The following is a 13,778-nucleotide window of genomic DNA, read 5'->3' as shown; positions in this document are numbered from 1 at the left end:
AAGATGAGCTACATCACAGCTTCCAGAGAAGAGCACCCAATGCCCGCAGTGACAGAACTTTTAATTTCTCATAGCAAGTGCTAGAGGTATAAAAATCTTCAGCCTAAAGGAAAATTGAACAATTCCTGAAGTCTGAAAGAAACAGCACTCTGAAATCACAAGACTTTTTGGTTTTCAAAGCCTGGTTTTGACTTTCAGTCAAGCTGGAGTGGCCAGAAATGTGCATTTGGACTTGAAGAACAGCTGAAGGTAAGGAGAAAGTGTTCTGTACTACAGTTTTTGTCTTCAGAGTATGCAGGTGTTAAAAACAAAATCTGCTAAATATTTTCATCCTTTTTATATTATTTTTTAAAATCTGGAGTTATCTGATGAGAACCAAGCTCGGAGTCAGTATTAAAATTGAGGAGATTTTGAATATAGAAAGAATTAGAAGAGCTTGAAGACAGAAGTAGACAAATTCAGCTTTCAGGAAACACTCACGCATTTGCAGACGAATAACAAGCTGTGTTTCTGTGGTGGGTGATCATTGCCTGACGTGGTGTGGGAGATGTGGCCCTTGGTGGCATCACCCCCAAGAGATGCTGCTCCCTGCAGACACCAGAGGGATGGTGAGAGCTGCTCATACCAACCACTGTTCTTCTGAGTGTGCCACGGCAGATTCACTGCCAAGTGCGTGTCGTGGGGCAGATCATCAGCACAGCAGTACCTGCAGACAGGTACAATTAGCACACTGCCAAAGTGCCCTTCCAATGCAGTCTTCCAAAAAACATAGAGCATAACACCATTGATCTTTCCAGAACAAGAAAGTTATTTGGTCACTACAATATAAAAAAGACATTAAACTATTAAAGAGTGTCCAAAGATGGTGAAGGACCTTGAGGAGAAGCCATGTGAGCAGTGGCTGAGGTCACTTGGTCTGTTCAGCCTGGAGGAGACTGAGGGGAGACCTCACTCAGTTACAACTTCCTCATGAGGGGAAGAGGAGGGGCAGGCACTGATCTCTGCTCTGTGGTGACAGTGACAGGAGCTGAGGGAGTGGCCTGAAGTTGTGTAGGGGATGGTTTAGACTGGATATTAGAAAAAGGTTCTTCATCCAAAGGGTGGTTGGGCACTGGAACAGCTCCCCAGGGCACTGGTGACAGCACCAGCCTGACAGAGTTCAATGTTCTTGGGCACATGGGGTGACTTGCAGGGATGGTGCAGGGCCAGATTTGGACTTGATGATCCTTGTGAGTGCCTTCCATCCCAGCATATTCTGTGATACTGTGCAAAGCACAGGGGAAATTTCACTCTAAATACTCTGAACTTCAGGACTGAGCTCTCCAGTTCAAGAAAGATGAAATCAAATGTAAATGAAGAAAATTGCTATGAGGATCTTGGTAAAATGGAGAGCCTGTATCTAAGGACTGGCAAAAAGAGAAATAGATACAGGGATTTAACCTAGGATAGAGGAAAAGTTATGCAACATAAAAAAATAATTTGTCCTGTAAGGGGGAAAAATGAACTGGCCCAACTTAAACATTAACAAGATATTAGAAGATGGTTCCTCATTTTTACAATGGTGAGATCCTTTCCAGCTGGAACAAGAGGAGCAAAAATCTAAGCTGCTTTTAGGATGAGATGTAAAAATGTTCATGAAAATCATGATACTACATCATACCAGTGTAATATGAACTGTCAGACTCAAGCTGCTCTTTTCAGTCCTGTGCTCACATGCACCTATACAGACCCAGGCAAACATCCCTATCAAAAGCAATATATGAAGTGTAGTATCTGGTGGAATCCCACATATTGCACTTCAAAACTATATGGGATTTTTGGACAGACTTCAGGTTAATAAAAAAGATTATTTTCTAAATTGCACATCTCAGAACAATTAATTTCTATACTAATGACTTTTCTGACACAGCACAGTGCCACAGAGGATAAATCTTCCTTCCGATACTATTCACCTTAAATGGACATGGTACATAGACAGCCTTGGCCAGAGAGCTTTGCACTCCCATGTCACACATCCCTACCAGCTATTTGCCATGTTCTTAAATCACCCTACTCCTTCTTTTTCAATGTTGTACCAGCAGCAATTGAACATCTGATGCTTTATGAGATATTCTCTCCAGGTACTGGTTATTTCTGCAACTCTCTGTTATTCCAATACTAGCATTTTTCTCTAATGCAGATTATAACATCTTGTGGGACACTGTGCTGATGCTGACTGCTCTATTTTTGAGACAGGGACCTTCAGAAACCTATTTGGGTTTATAAACATCCTGCACTGGCCGCTGTTGCTACTCAGTTAGAACACTACCATACACTGAGTTTTAGTATTTTACTCAGGAATTAATCAAAAAGGCAAATTCCATACCTGCTTTTTGGAGAGCTGACAGGTATCATGTTAATACCTCATCACATATCCTAAGCCTATTTCTCTTCAGCAGAGTACAGACACTTTGTAACTAAATAACAATTTTACAGACAGAAGAGGAATGGAAAATGGAGAAGCCACAGAGCCAGTGATGTTTAAGCCTACTCAAGCCTGATTATCACTTTGCGGTGAAAAGTGAAATACAGAAACAAAAAATTGTTTGTTCAATGTCTTAGGCCCAATGGAGAGTGGATTATAACACGCAAACCCATATTTTTTCCATTTCAAACTGAGTTCCTAAGAAGGAAGAAGTATCTTAAGCACTGCTGTACCAAAATGCTACTCACAGTTCCCCATTCCTCATCACTGTGCTCAATGTGGAGAATTTGTTCTCTCAGTCTGTATGCATTGCTCCCTTCTGCTTCCTAAGAAGATGCCTGAAAGTTTACCTGGCCCAGAAATGGCAAAGGACATGTTGAGCTACAATCATCAGCACTTACATGGTTTTATTTAGTGGAGGAAATAATTCATCATAAATTATCTTGAAGGTGTGTTCAAGCATTGGCTGTCACAAATAAAACTGAAGAAAACCCTTGATGACTGACACATACTTCTATTTAGTTACTCATTTGGGGTTTTTGCCCTAAGAAGTTATGCTGAAGTTCTTTGGTGAAACATTTCTACATAAAAATGGAAATGTCCCTGCCTGCCCACAGACATTACCACTCTTCCCATGACCAGAAGTGTATCACACTGAGTCCTACTGGCACTCAAGAATCACTTGAAGTGTATTATCAAAATTGCTCACTGAAGTTTCATAATGGCTGAGCTAATTTACCGGCTTCCTGCTGCTATTCCACCCACACATTTCTGGATGCATGCTGCATTTTTAAATACCTTAACCTCTTGCATTTGTGAACTGAGTCTACACTGAAAATAAATTTTAAAAAAGAAAAAATTAATGCCTCATACTCAAGAGAAAAAACAGATCCAATTTAGAGTATGGAAAGTTTCTAAAGTTGGTGTCTCATGGCTAAGTCAAGAATAAAAGGGGATTTAAACATCCTTATTTTCACTCACATTGCCCAAACTCAGCCAGTTCAGTTTGCAAACTGGACAGTGTGAATCACCAGTGTGAGTATAATACATCTGAACAGAAAAGCTCAAAACCTCACAATTGTGAAGGGACAATTACTGTATCAAGATGATTTATGAATTGCTAAGAATTGTTTTTAACACTATAAAATAAATACGAAGGGAAATACAACTTGTATAATGCTCATATTTACTTTAGAAATCTAATCAGGATGAAAATGAATCCAAACCTTGCACTACAGCATTTCTCTGCTGTACTGGACTCTGTGTCATACATACAAAAACTTCAAACTTATTTCCCATACATTCAATATTCCATTGCAGCTCCAATCCACAGTGCTCCTCCAGTTTGCCAGGTTTGACAGGACCTTCTGCTGTGAACCTGAGCCTGCTTTTGTCAGCAGCCCAGCAAAGCACACAGAGAGAAACAACTCAAAATCAGACACAAGTTTTACAGAGCAGAAAACAGTCTAAGAAGATAGGGGTGTTCTCAGACTTGATCCGCAGGGAAAGCATATCCACAAATGTGTTTTTGAGAACACCTGACTTCCACACCTGACCTCCACTAAGGGGAAGACAGTTTTCTCCCTTGCTATGTGTGCAAATTCAAAAGTGGAGTTAGGTAATAGTGGAGTTACTTCCATTTCAGTTTGTAACAATCAGTTTTTGACAGTCTTTGAGAGCAGGAAGTGAAAAGAAATGGAAAATTCATCCAGTAAGGTTTTATAATTCTCTTGGATCAGACTAAAAAAACACCAAAACATAGTTTTAATTCTTTTTAGAAGAAAAATATGACTTATCACATGTAGGTAACCAGTCTTTAAGTTAACAGTATTAAAAAAACCCTACCACAAACAGAAAGTATAGTTCTCACAATTGGTCCCCTGGTTATAAAGTATGCATGGCTGCAGGCAACTCTTTAAGCAAAGTTACAGATAGAATCAAGGATAAAGTGTAAGGAGACAAGCATCTAAAGCACAGATGTTTTCAGGCCATCTGCTGATGCCCTTTCATTCCATGGTGAACACAAACCATCTCAAACTCTTTGTCATTGCTTATGTGACATTGTTAGAGCAACCTGCAATGGCTGACAGATTTAAATGTCAGAGTTCTCTTTAAAGCCTGAGATCCGCTTGGCAATGCTTCAGGAAGGAGATCACTGCCACAGACAAGGATATTTATTCAAAATAAACATAATTAATCAAATTCAAATGTTTGTCTTTACAGTAAGAAAGAATCCAAAGAAATCACATCTCACCATTTCTAACTCTGTCAATTACACAATTAAATACAACACATGAATTTTGTAACCTCTCAGTAAAATGATCAAGTACTTATAAAAAAACCAACCCAACCAACAAATCAAGGGAAAAAACACCATAAAACATACACAAAACCCATAAACTAATTGAAAAGACAGTTAACACAGGGTTTGAAGCAGAGGAAGCATTTTTAAACTTTGTAAATATGGAAACATCAACGGTGCCCTTAGTTACATAGGTAATAGATTTTTATATATAATCTAATCCAGATTTAATAATTTAAAAAATATATTTAAGTCTTCCTCTTACAAGACAACATAGAAATTTGACTCAAGTCCAAGACCTGCCTACATAGCATGACTTTTCAGCTAAGTTCTCTATCACAGACTTTTGGTCCATGGTCATTAACCAGCTCAAGGGATCCCACTGATTTTTTGGGTAATACATCATTGTCCCTATGACATATGTCACCTTTGTTTCAAATATAGAGGAAAAAAATTCTCATGCACTGTCTACAGTGACAATGATAGAGATACATTCATCTCCACTGCTTCTTGATAGAGCAAAAACTGCTGTTTTCCCCTAATCAATTCATCTGCCTCAGCATTTTCAGGAAAGCACTTTAACAGTAACTTCAATAGCTTTGGACACATAACTATTTTGAACTCTTCATGTGGGTCAAGAGATGCGAGAACACAAAGCAGAAGCTTGCAACCTGACTTACTTCAAAAACACAGCAGGGTGGAAAGAGTTGCCTCATTTCTTCATCACCTGTGACTGTGGGTAGTGGCTCATTCCAGAATGTCTGATTTTCCCAAACCCAGACCAGGGTGGGGTGGACACACAGCCCTCCCTCGGGACACCACGCGTGTCCCAGCACAGCGAGCTGGCAGCTGGAGCCCTCTGAGTCCCTGCAACGCAGCTGGGCTGGGCCTGAGCTCGGCTTGGCAGAGGCCAAGGACAAGAACGTGACACGCAGCTTTCCTCGCAGATGAAGGACAAGAATGTGACATGCAGCTTTCCTCACAGATAAAGGACAAGGATCTGACACGCAGCTTTCCTCAGAGATGAAAGACAAGAATGTGACACGCAGTTTCTTCGCAGATGAAGGACAAGGATCTGACACGCAGCTTTCCCCGCAGATGAAGTCACGTGCTGTAACATAAATGTGCCTCCTCCCAGTCAACTTCACAGTGACAGAAAGGGTCCTCAAAAGTTCCTCATGTGTTTGTTAGTTACTGAAAGAAAAGAATGCTGGCAGAGCCATTTTTGCCTTCACGTGCACAGAAACAGTAAATTTTCAACCAGCCCATCTCATAGCACACTATCACAATCAGCCTCTTTTTCTTCACCACTGTATTTTATTTAAAATTACTTCGTTTTCAGGGCAACCAAACCAAATAACTCTCTCTTAGAAAGAAGTATGTTACAGCTAAGCAGATTCTCAAGCAGTTGACACTTACTAGCCATTTGCATACCCCAGAATTTATTTGTATCCCGTCTCTAAAGAAGAATTTACTTGAAAGGCAGTCTAAAAGATTTGGCCGTGGTCACAAGGAAATCAATGGCAGTCAAGAACAGAATAAATCTAAAGAGCCCTTGCTCTACCAATTAAAAATATGAACTTTAGACATAAAAATACAAAATTTGGAATGTTGCACTGTCACAGCTCTTTCATAAATTTAACACTTATGAATCTGGAAAATAATTTTTATAAAATAAAAAGTAACATTGAGACTTTAAGATGGCTCAGATTATTTGAAAACAGTAGGAAACTACAAACTTTAAAAAAATCCCAAAGGACTTAATCTAAAAGCACCACTGCCAGAAATGTGGCATTTGGAAAAACAATGGTTTAGTGCAAATACTGGTAAGAAATGGAAAGATAAACACTCCAACCAACCGACAGTACTGTCTTGTTAGTGCCTGCTTCTGCTACCAGCTGCACTAAAAAGGAACCTTCTCATTTTATATTATGTTTCTCTTTAAATGCATTCTCACAAAACAAAAATATTGGACAAAAACAGACCTAAAAGCCTGCTTTTATATTGCTAGTTTTTGAGAAAAGCAAAACACCTAATGAGTGACTGTTCAGCTAAACCCGTATCACAAAACCAAAACAGATAAATAATGTGTACCTTTTTATTTCTACACATGGGATTTCAGACCACTTTTCTCATATTATCCAAATGGGAAGTTCTCCTACTGTACACATTACATAAAGTAAGAGAGGCAAATGTGGCTTCCCTGCCTAAAAGAAGCTGCTTTTCATGGACATGGCAAGCCAGTTCACAGCCACTTCCACACAAACACAGCCATAGGTAAACACAGTAGTTTGAATTCAACTCCACTGAGTAGCTTACATGTAAACAGAACCCTCTGAATCAAAACTAGCTTTAAAACAAACTCCAAAAACTCAAAAAAAAAAACCAAACCCAAAACCCACAATACATGGTTTCATGCAACAGAACCCTCTGAATCAAAACTAGCTTTAAAACAAACTCCAAAAACTCAAAAAAAAAAAAAAAGAAAACAAAACCCACAATACATGGTTTCACGTCATGCCCAAAGCTCTATCTTTGATAGATTCATTTTGATGCATAAAGAAAAAAATGGAAAAGCTGGAATGTGGTAAATGCAGAATTCTGCATGTCTGATTTCTAGTGCCAAGAATTAATTACAGCCTGAAATCCTCATGAGTAACAGTAAATAGCAGTAGGAGAAATATTAAAAGTTCCTTTAATATTTCACTACATTGCTGTTTAGAAGGTATATGTGTTGAAATGGTGTCCCAGAACTATGTGTATGTTAACTTCATATAAAAACTCACCACATTTACAACCATATTTCAATTTAATTATTGTACACAGGTTAACAAAAACACTGGGTTTAACGAAAACAATATTCAGAATGGTACAACACGTGTTCATCTTCTCCAGGAAATAATATTACAAGTGATCATCTTAGGACAATTTAGCCACACTAGCAACAGGAGTTCTGTTAAAATGCAACTGTGGTCTACTAAGCCACTTATTTTAGCACTACAGAGTATTTTGAAGTTAAGAGTCCTACAGCCAAGGCTTAAAAATCGTTTAAGATTCAAACCTCAAAATGTCTTACAGTCAAAATGACAGTATTCTTAAAAAACCACAACAAAATAACCCCAAAATGATTAATTAAAAGGCTTCTGTATTTAGTTTTACCCTCTTCATGGCATTCTCTATTCATGTAGTTGCTTGTATCATTGGTAATAGGGTCTGTATCTGGCTTGATCAGGGTGATGTGGTCCAGGAAGGGGGGCCTGAGTAGGAGGCCCTTGCATCCTTGGAGGTGGAGGCGGCCCCCTTGGAGCTGGCCATATCCCTGGACTCATTCCCCCAGGCTGTGTGAAAGGGGGACTGAGAGTTCCTTGATCTTCACTGAACTGTGGCAAAGAGTTGGGATTATAGTGATGGGGAGGGGGAGCGTTTACATTGACGGGCGGGCCCCCGTGCTGCGGAGGGGGAGGTCCCGGGGGAGGATGGTTCATGTAGGGGGGCATCTGGGCAATGATGTGTCCGGGCGGGGGGGTTATGGGCGGCGGGGCAGAGGTCATGGGCGGCGGCGGGGCCTGGCTGTACACCATGTGGGGCGTGCCTGCCGCCTGCGGAGGGTGCTGCAGCGGGTGGCTGATGGGCGGAGGCGGCGGCGGGGGCGGCGCGTAGTGCTGCTGGGGAGGCATGATGTGATGAGGGTGCGACACCACCGGCTGACCCTGGTACTCGGGATGATGGTGAGCAGGTGCGGGCGCTGGCGGAGGCGGCTCTCGAGCGCCTGAGCTGGAATCATCCTGGATGGGGACAGTTATTAAGTTGCTGTGTTTCCTGGTGGAGATGCGGAAGGTGTCCTGAGCGACGGGGCGGGGGGGCGGCGGAGCCATGGACATCTCTGCGGGAGGAGCACGGATGTCTTCGTGGGGCTGGTTGTAGTGCTCGTGTGGCACGTGCTGCAGAGGAGGCGGTGGCATCATGATGTGCTGCTTTGGCGGAATGTGGCTCATGTGATGCTTCTCAGGGGGCATGATGAAACGCTCGGGAATTTCGGCCGGCGGCGGGGCGATAGGAGGATGCACGGGCTCGATGGGAGGACGAGTAACAGGCTTGCCAGCTCTCATGTGACGGTGGTTGATGTGAGCTTGTAAGTCCCTCTGTGACAGGTAAGTTCTCTTGCATCCTTGAACAATGCTGCACATGAAGAGAGACCCTCGTACACACTGCTCAATTCGCTGCACGGGTTCGTTACAGCTAAATAAAAAGAGAATATTGATTTATTGTCATCACAGGGAGCTCAACATTCACTCTTCCTTGTGAATGTAATTAGCCAAATTAGAACTGACAATTTTTCCCCACTGTAGCAATGAAAGAAACTTCAATGATTTTGAAGTTTACATAGTTTATAAATATAGAAATGTAACTACGAAAGGACATAAAAATGTCATGAGGTAGAATTTTTAAGTAGCATCTCTCAAATTCTTCTGTGCATTAAAACATAACATGGATCATTTTCACTAAGTAAATCAAACTGTCATTAATTCCTTTTCAAATTACAGCAATAACAGATTACCTATCAAAAAACAATAAAGTAAACACTGATCTCTTACAATCCCAAAATATGGAATGGGAACTAGAAAGTTCAGAGTACTCTACTGCCCCTGCTAAATGTACATAAATAAGAGTTGTGTTAATAGAGTATCTGAAATAAGATATGTAAGTTACTTTCTTACATTTCCTTTACTAACAAATCTTGAGATAACTTACCCTGGACACATCTTGTCTCCCTTTTTCTCATGTAGTATAGCACAGTCATAGCAGAAAACATGCTTGCAAGGTATCTAGAAATAAAAAATTGCTGTTAAGACATGGCATATAAATATCTATGTCCATTCTGCAGAATACAGTTCCTCCCTCCAGTACACAGTTTATAACATTAAAGTAACTAAGTTACTTATGAGGTGAACAAGCACAGCAGTAGTTAACAATTTACAGTATCTTCCACAGCAACTTTCTAGAACAGTTTATGCTGAGTTTGGGGTTTTTTGGGATACTGTAGTTTGGGGTTAAGTGTTGGTAAAAAGCATTGGCAGAAGTTTGAGTCTTGCACTATTACCAACACTGAACTTTCACAGAAGCTGCATATGCAATCTGATTACACTTGTCTTGCTGGCAAGGAAGGAAAGTTTTAAAAGCATTAACTGTCATTAAGTCAGAAACTGAAGCCTGTTACATCACACATATAAATCTAAATTAATCTCAGGGATTTTTAAAGGTACATAAAAGTGAACAGTGTTTTACAACTTCACTGAAAGTCTTCAGCTGAGATAAAAAGCTTATTTTCAAACCTAAGTGGTTTAAGGTCAGAACCCCAGAACCTGAAGGTTTTTTCTGTTGTGATGGTGTTCTGTTTTTTGTCTAACATTTTCAGGCTTACTTTATTGAATCAGGGGGATAAAGCAAAATCAGTCAGACAGATGGAACAAAAACACTTGAGCAGTGAAGGCCTCCAGGTCTATCCTGGTACTATTCTGCGTTTATTCAGATGCCCGTTGAAATCAGAAATCTCTAGAAGCCTCACACAGACACAGTAAAACCTCATTTTATCTAAAGGGAATCCATGGCTGAATCTTCCACTGGCAATTTCACTCACCATGCGTCCATACATTTTGATGGGCAATCCACACTTATCACAGAAATGGACAGGTGTATCATCCTTTTCCCCCAGCAGGTTTATCTGGTAGGACAGAGAAGGGGGTGAGAAAACAAACCCCAATGTCACTAAAGCTTCCCATTTCAATTATCATCAACATACCCATTATTTCTGAATTGGTTGAAAAGGAAGCAAGAATGCCACACCAGGAGAAAGCAGAGGAGGTAATTTTTAGTCAAACAAAAATAACTGAGAACCTTTTAATTAACAAAGTATCTACCAGGACTATCTACAGCATGGTATGAAACACAGTCAGAGATCCATGACTTTACCTTATAATCCCAAAAAATGGGTCCAGGAAATCTCCTTTGATTGCCAAACATTTCACCTCCTTTACATTCGTATCGCTCCTCCTTGTTATAATCAAATTCTTCTGTGGAAATGAGAAAGAGAAGAAAGACACGAGCCAACCACAACACTTTTGTAATTGACACCAGCCGCTATTAAGAGCATGGGTCATTTTTACTGAAATCATCAAAAAATGCCACCGCACTTCCAATCTGCTGAGCCCATTCTACAGAAAGGTAGAACCAAAGCAGTAAGACAGCCTGTTCTGGAAGTGGGCACTACTGAAGCCCTACAGTGCAGCAGTACTTGGAGATTTGAAACTTGGTTTGTGTTTGGACAGAACCCCTTAAAGTCTCTGAGAAAAGTCTGAAACAATGCTGTAGAATAATACATTTCCCTACTACAGGGAATTTATATGAATTTACCTTCATCACCAGCTTGTGTCTTCGCAGGCATCCTGTTCATATTTCTTGGAGTTCGAGGTGCAGGTTTGGTTTTATTGGTCTGTTTTGAAATTAGCTTTATAGGGATTCTTCTACGGACATCAAGACCACCCAATGATCCTGAACTATTTGTTCCTTGCAAATCATTGTCTGTGAAAGAAAATTTTAAAAAGTATAGGTTTTTTAAAATTTATCTAATGGTCTCTAAAGAGGCTAAATATTAACAGAAATATTTTAAGAAAAATAATATTTAAAGCTTGCTTAAGACTCCTACAACATATCAAAATTTCATCACTACAGATAGGTATCTTCACAGACAATTTATTCCAGAAATCACGTAAAAAAAACTGCATTGTGACCAGCAACGAATTTAGGAAACCTAGTTTAAAAATAAAGCTATTAAAATGACCTAGCTAGTCACACATTTTTCCACCACAGAAACATTAACCTTACAGCTCTTCTCACAGTGTGAAGAGCACTGGAGAGTCAATTCTTTGTACCACCTTAATTACACAGAATTTCTTACATGAAAAGATAATTTTTACAATTTATGTATATTGTTTATTAAAGTAGGAAGGAAACTAGTTCATATATTAACTCAGCATCTTGACATATCACTTAAAAATTTATTATATAGTATCACAAAAATACTGGTACTTAGGAATATGTAGTTGCATGCTTCCTAACCTAAGAATTACTGTCCCCAGCTATATACAAAATTATCCTTAACCAGATTTACATCTAAGTACCAGGGCAAACAAAGCAAGAAATAGCCTGACACATGCATCAGCAGGTACAGCACAGACCAGGTAATGCAACAAGCAACACCAAAGAGGAGGCACAACTCCCTCAACCTCCAGCGAGTTATCTGCAACCACCCAGAGCATCTCATTCATACAAAAATGAAGTTACAAAAATGAAGTTACATCCTTCACAAATCTTCACCGGGATTTTAACTGAAAATGCCACAGGTGTTTCACAGCAGGGCACGTTCAGTCTGGAAGGGGAGAGCCCCGAGCAGTTTCAGCCCTGCAGCTCCACAGGGTAGGGCACTCCAGCCCCGGAATGGCTGCAGAGGCCCCAAAGGATTGCAGTGCAGGATGCTGAAATTAGGCTCATTAGTGTAATTCTGCACAATGCCTCACCAACTGCTGCCTCTCAAAGCCTGCAACCACCACAACGAGTGGCACCATAACAATGCAACAAGTAGAAGGAAAAAAAACCAAGAAAAAACAGGATTGCTCTCAGTTTTTCAGCAGCTACCAGCAGAGCCAGGAAAGGTGTCAGTTCCAAACTGCCCTGACAGTCCTGTCCCTCCAAACCAAAAGCCCTCAGCTTCCTCAGAGAGACCAAACTCCTCTTAGAACTATGGTTTCACTCTAAAAGGCAATATACAAAAAGGCAAAAGCAATAAAATTTGTTTTTACTTCTGGTCATTTGTTATTTCTTTCAGGTGAACTTGCAAACACTGAACTATGTCATCAGGCCTCCCCAGGGAGTGCTTGACCAAGGCATCAGAGGTAAAGCCACTTGTTTTCCACATGTTGGGAAATTCTGTTTTCTACCAGAATACACAAAACCACAGCACCATAAACCACAGAGTCTCTGCAGCAACTCAGTCCATTTGTAAACAAGGATAACCAAAAAGAATTTTAAAAATCAAAAACCTATTTATTAGTTAATCCAGTGAACTGTCAATAGGTTCTGTCACTTTTCCTCCTTATATCCTTTCAAGCCAGGAATATTTACATGAGTTAGCTGCTTAACTAACCCAACCTAGCAGGTTTATTAGTCACTCATGCTTCACGGAAGGATAATAAATTCCAGTCTGCAGGAGCACAATTTGCGGGATAATGTCCAGAAAAAACTACAAGAAACATACCAAACTTGTTGAGACTACTTAAAGAAGCTCTAATTAGAGGTGATGCAGCCTACTGAAATGTCACCTTCATCAACTTATGCTTTATTTTTGCATTTCTAGCTTTATTAAAATTCACAAATACAGCTCAAATACTTCACAGGTAAGAGTCATAACGCAATCTTTTGTAAGGGAAAGGAAAAAACCTCTAAAACCACCGTAGCACGAAGCCCAGGTCCATTCATACATTCACTGCGCTACGCCAGCGCATTAACCAGCAAAGGAGCACAGCTACGCCAGCGCGCTCACGGGCAAACGACATTTAAACCACGAAATCGAATTTAAGCACAGGAGGAAGTTTCCTCTCGGGCCACAAACACGGAATCAGGAAACACATTATGGACACCGATGCCGGGGAACGCGGCGGGCACACGCGCGTCTCTCCCACCTCCGGCACCTCACGGGCCGCATCCGGGGCCGCCGGGCCGGGACACCCCGGACACCCGAGCCCGGCCCGGCNTGTGGGAGCGGAAGGGCGCGGCCGGAAGCGGCGGCGGCGGCGCGGGCGGGGCGCGGCGCTCCGGGCCGGCGGAGCGGGAGGCAGAGCAGGCCCGGCGTGCGGAGCCGCCGCCCGCTGGGACTGGGAGGCCGCCCCCCGGGTTTTGGGGGAAGGATGGAGTGAAAACGTGCTCAGGAACCATGGGTTCAGGAGCCGCGGAGGCCCC

At 41.2% G+C, this 13,778-nt stretch overlaps 1 protein-coding gene across 4 annotated transcripts; it reads right to left on the bottom strand.

Annotated features, from left to right (window-relative positions):
* Nucleotides 1-7,556: 7,556 nt before the first annotated feature.
* On the bottom strand, nt 7,557-13,568 carry CBLL1 (Cbl proto-oncogene like 1). Of its 4 annotated transcripts, none has more exons than XM_039700521.1 (6): nt 13,502-13,568; nt 11,178-11,345; nt 10,737-10,837; nt 10,405-10,488; nt 9,519-9,592; nt 7,557-9,005 (listed from the first exon to the last, which is right to left on the bottom strand). In XM_039700521.1, the coding sequence occupies exons 2-6, from the start codon at nt 11,215-11,217 to the stop codon at nt 7,964-7,966; spliced, it is 1,341 nt and encodes a 446-aa protein (XP_039556455.1). In that variant the 5' UTR covers nt 11,218-11,345; nt 13,502-13,568; the 3' UTR covers nt 7,557-7,963. The 4 variants fall into 4 exon arrangements, with proteins under 4 accessions (XP_039556455.1, XP_039556457.1, XP_039556456.1 ...); XM_039700523.1 differs by having other exon boundaries at nt 10,737-10,834; XM_039700522.1 differs by lacking the exon at nt 13,502-13,568 and having other exon boundaries at nt 11,178-13,485.
* Nucleotides 13,569-13,778: the final 210 nt, after the last annotated feature.

The sequence above is a fragment of the Passer montanus genome, unplaced genomic scaffold, assembly GCF_014805655.1.
Source record: "Passer montanus isolate IOZ18808 unplaced genomic scaffold, ASM1480565v1 scaffold141, whole genome shotgun sequence".
NCBI classification, from domain to species: domain Eukaryota; kingdom Metazoa; phylum Chordata; class Aves; order Passeriformes; family Passeridae; genus Passer; species Passer montanus.
Note: the sequence above shows the minus strand (reverse complement) of the source record. Positions and strands in the feature narration are given on the sequence as shown.

Excerpts from the sequence above, each read along its gene's own strand:
- CBLL1 (XM_039700521.1), bottom strand. The coding sequence starts at position 11,217 with ATGAACAGGATGCCTGCGAAGACACAAGCTGGTGATGAAG. Across the intron at positions 10,489-10,736 it reads CCATTTTTTGGGATTATAAG|ATAAACCTGCTGGGGGAAAA; the intron begins GTAAAGTCATGG and ends CTGTCCTACCAG. Across the intron at positions 9,593-10,404 it reads TCAAAATGTATGGACGCATG|ATACCTTGCAAGCATGTTTT; the intron begins GTGAGTGAAATT and ends TTTTATTTCTAG.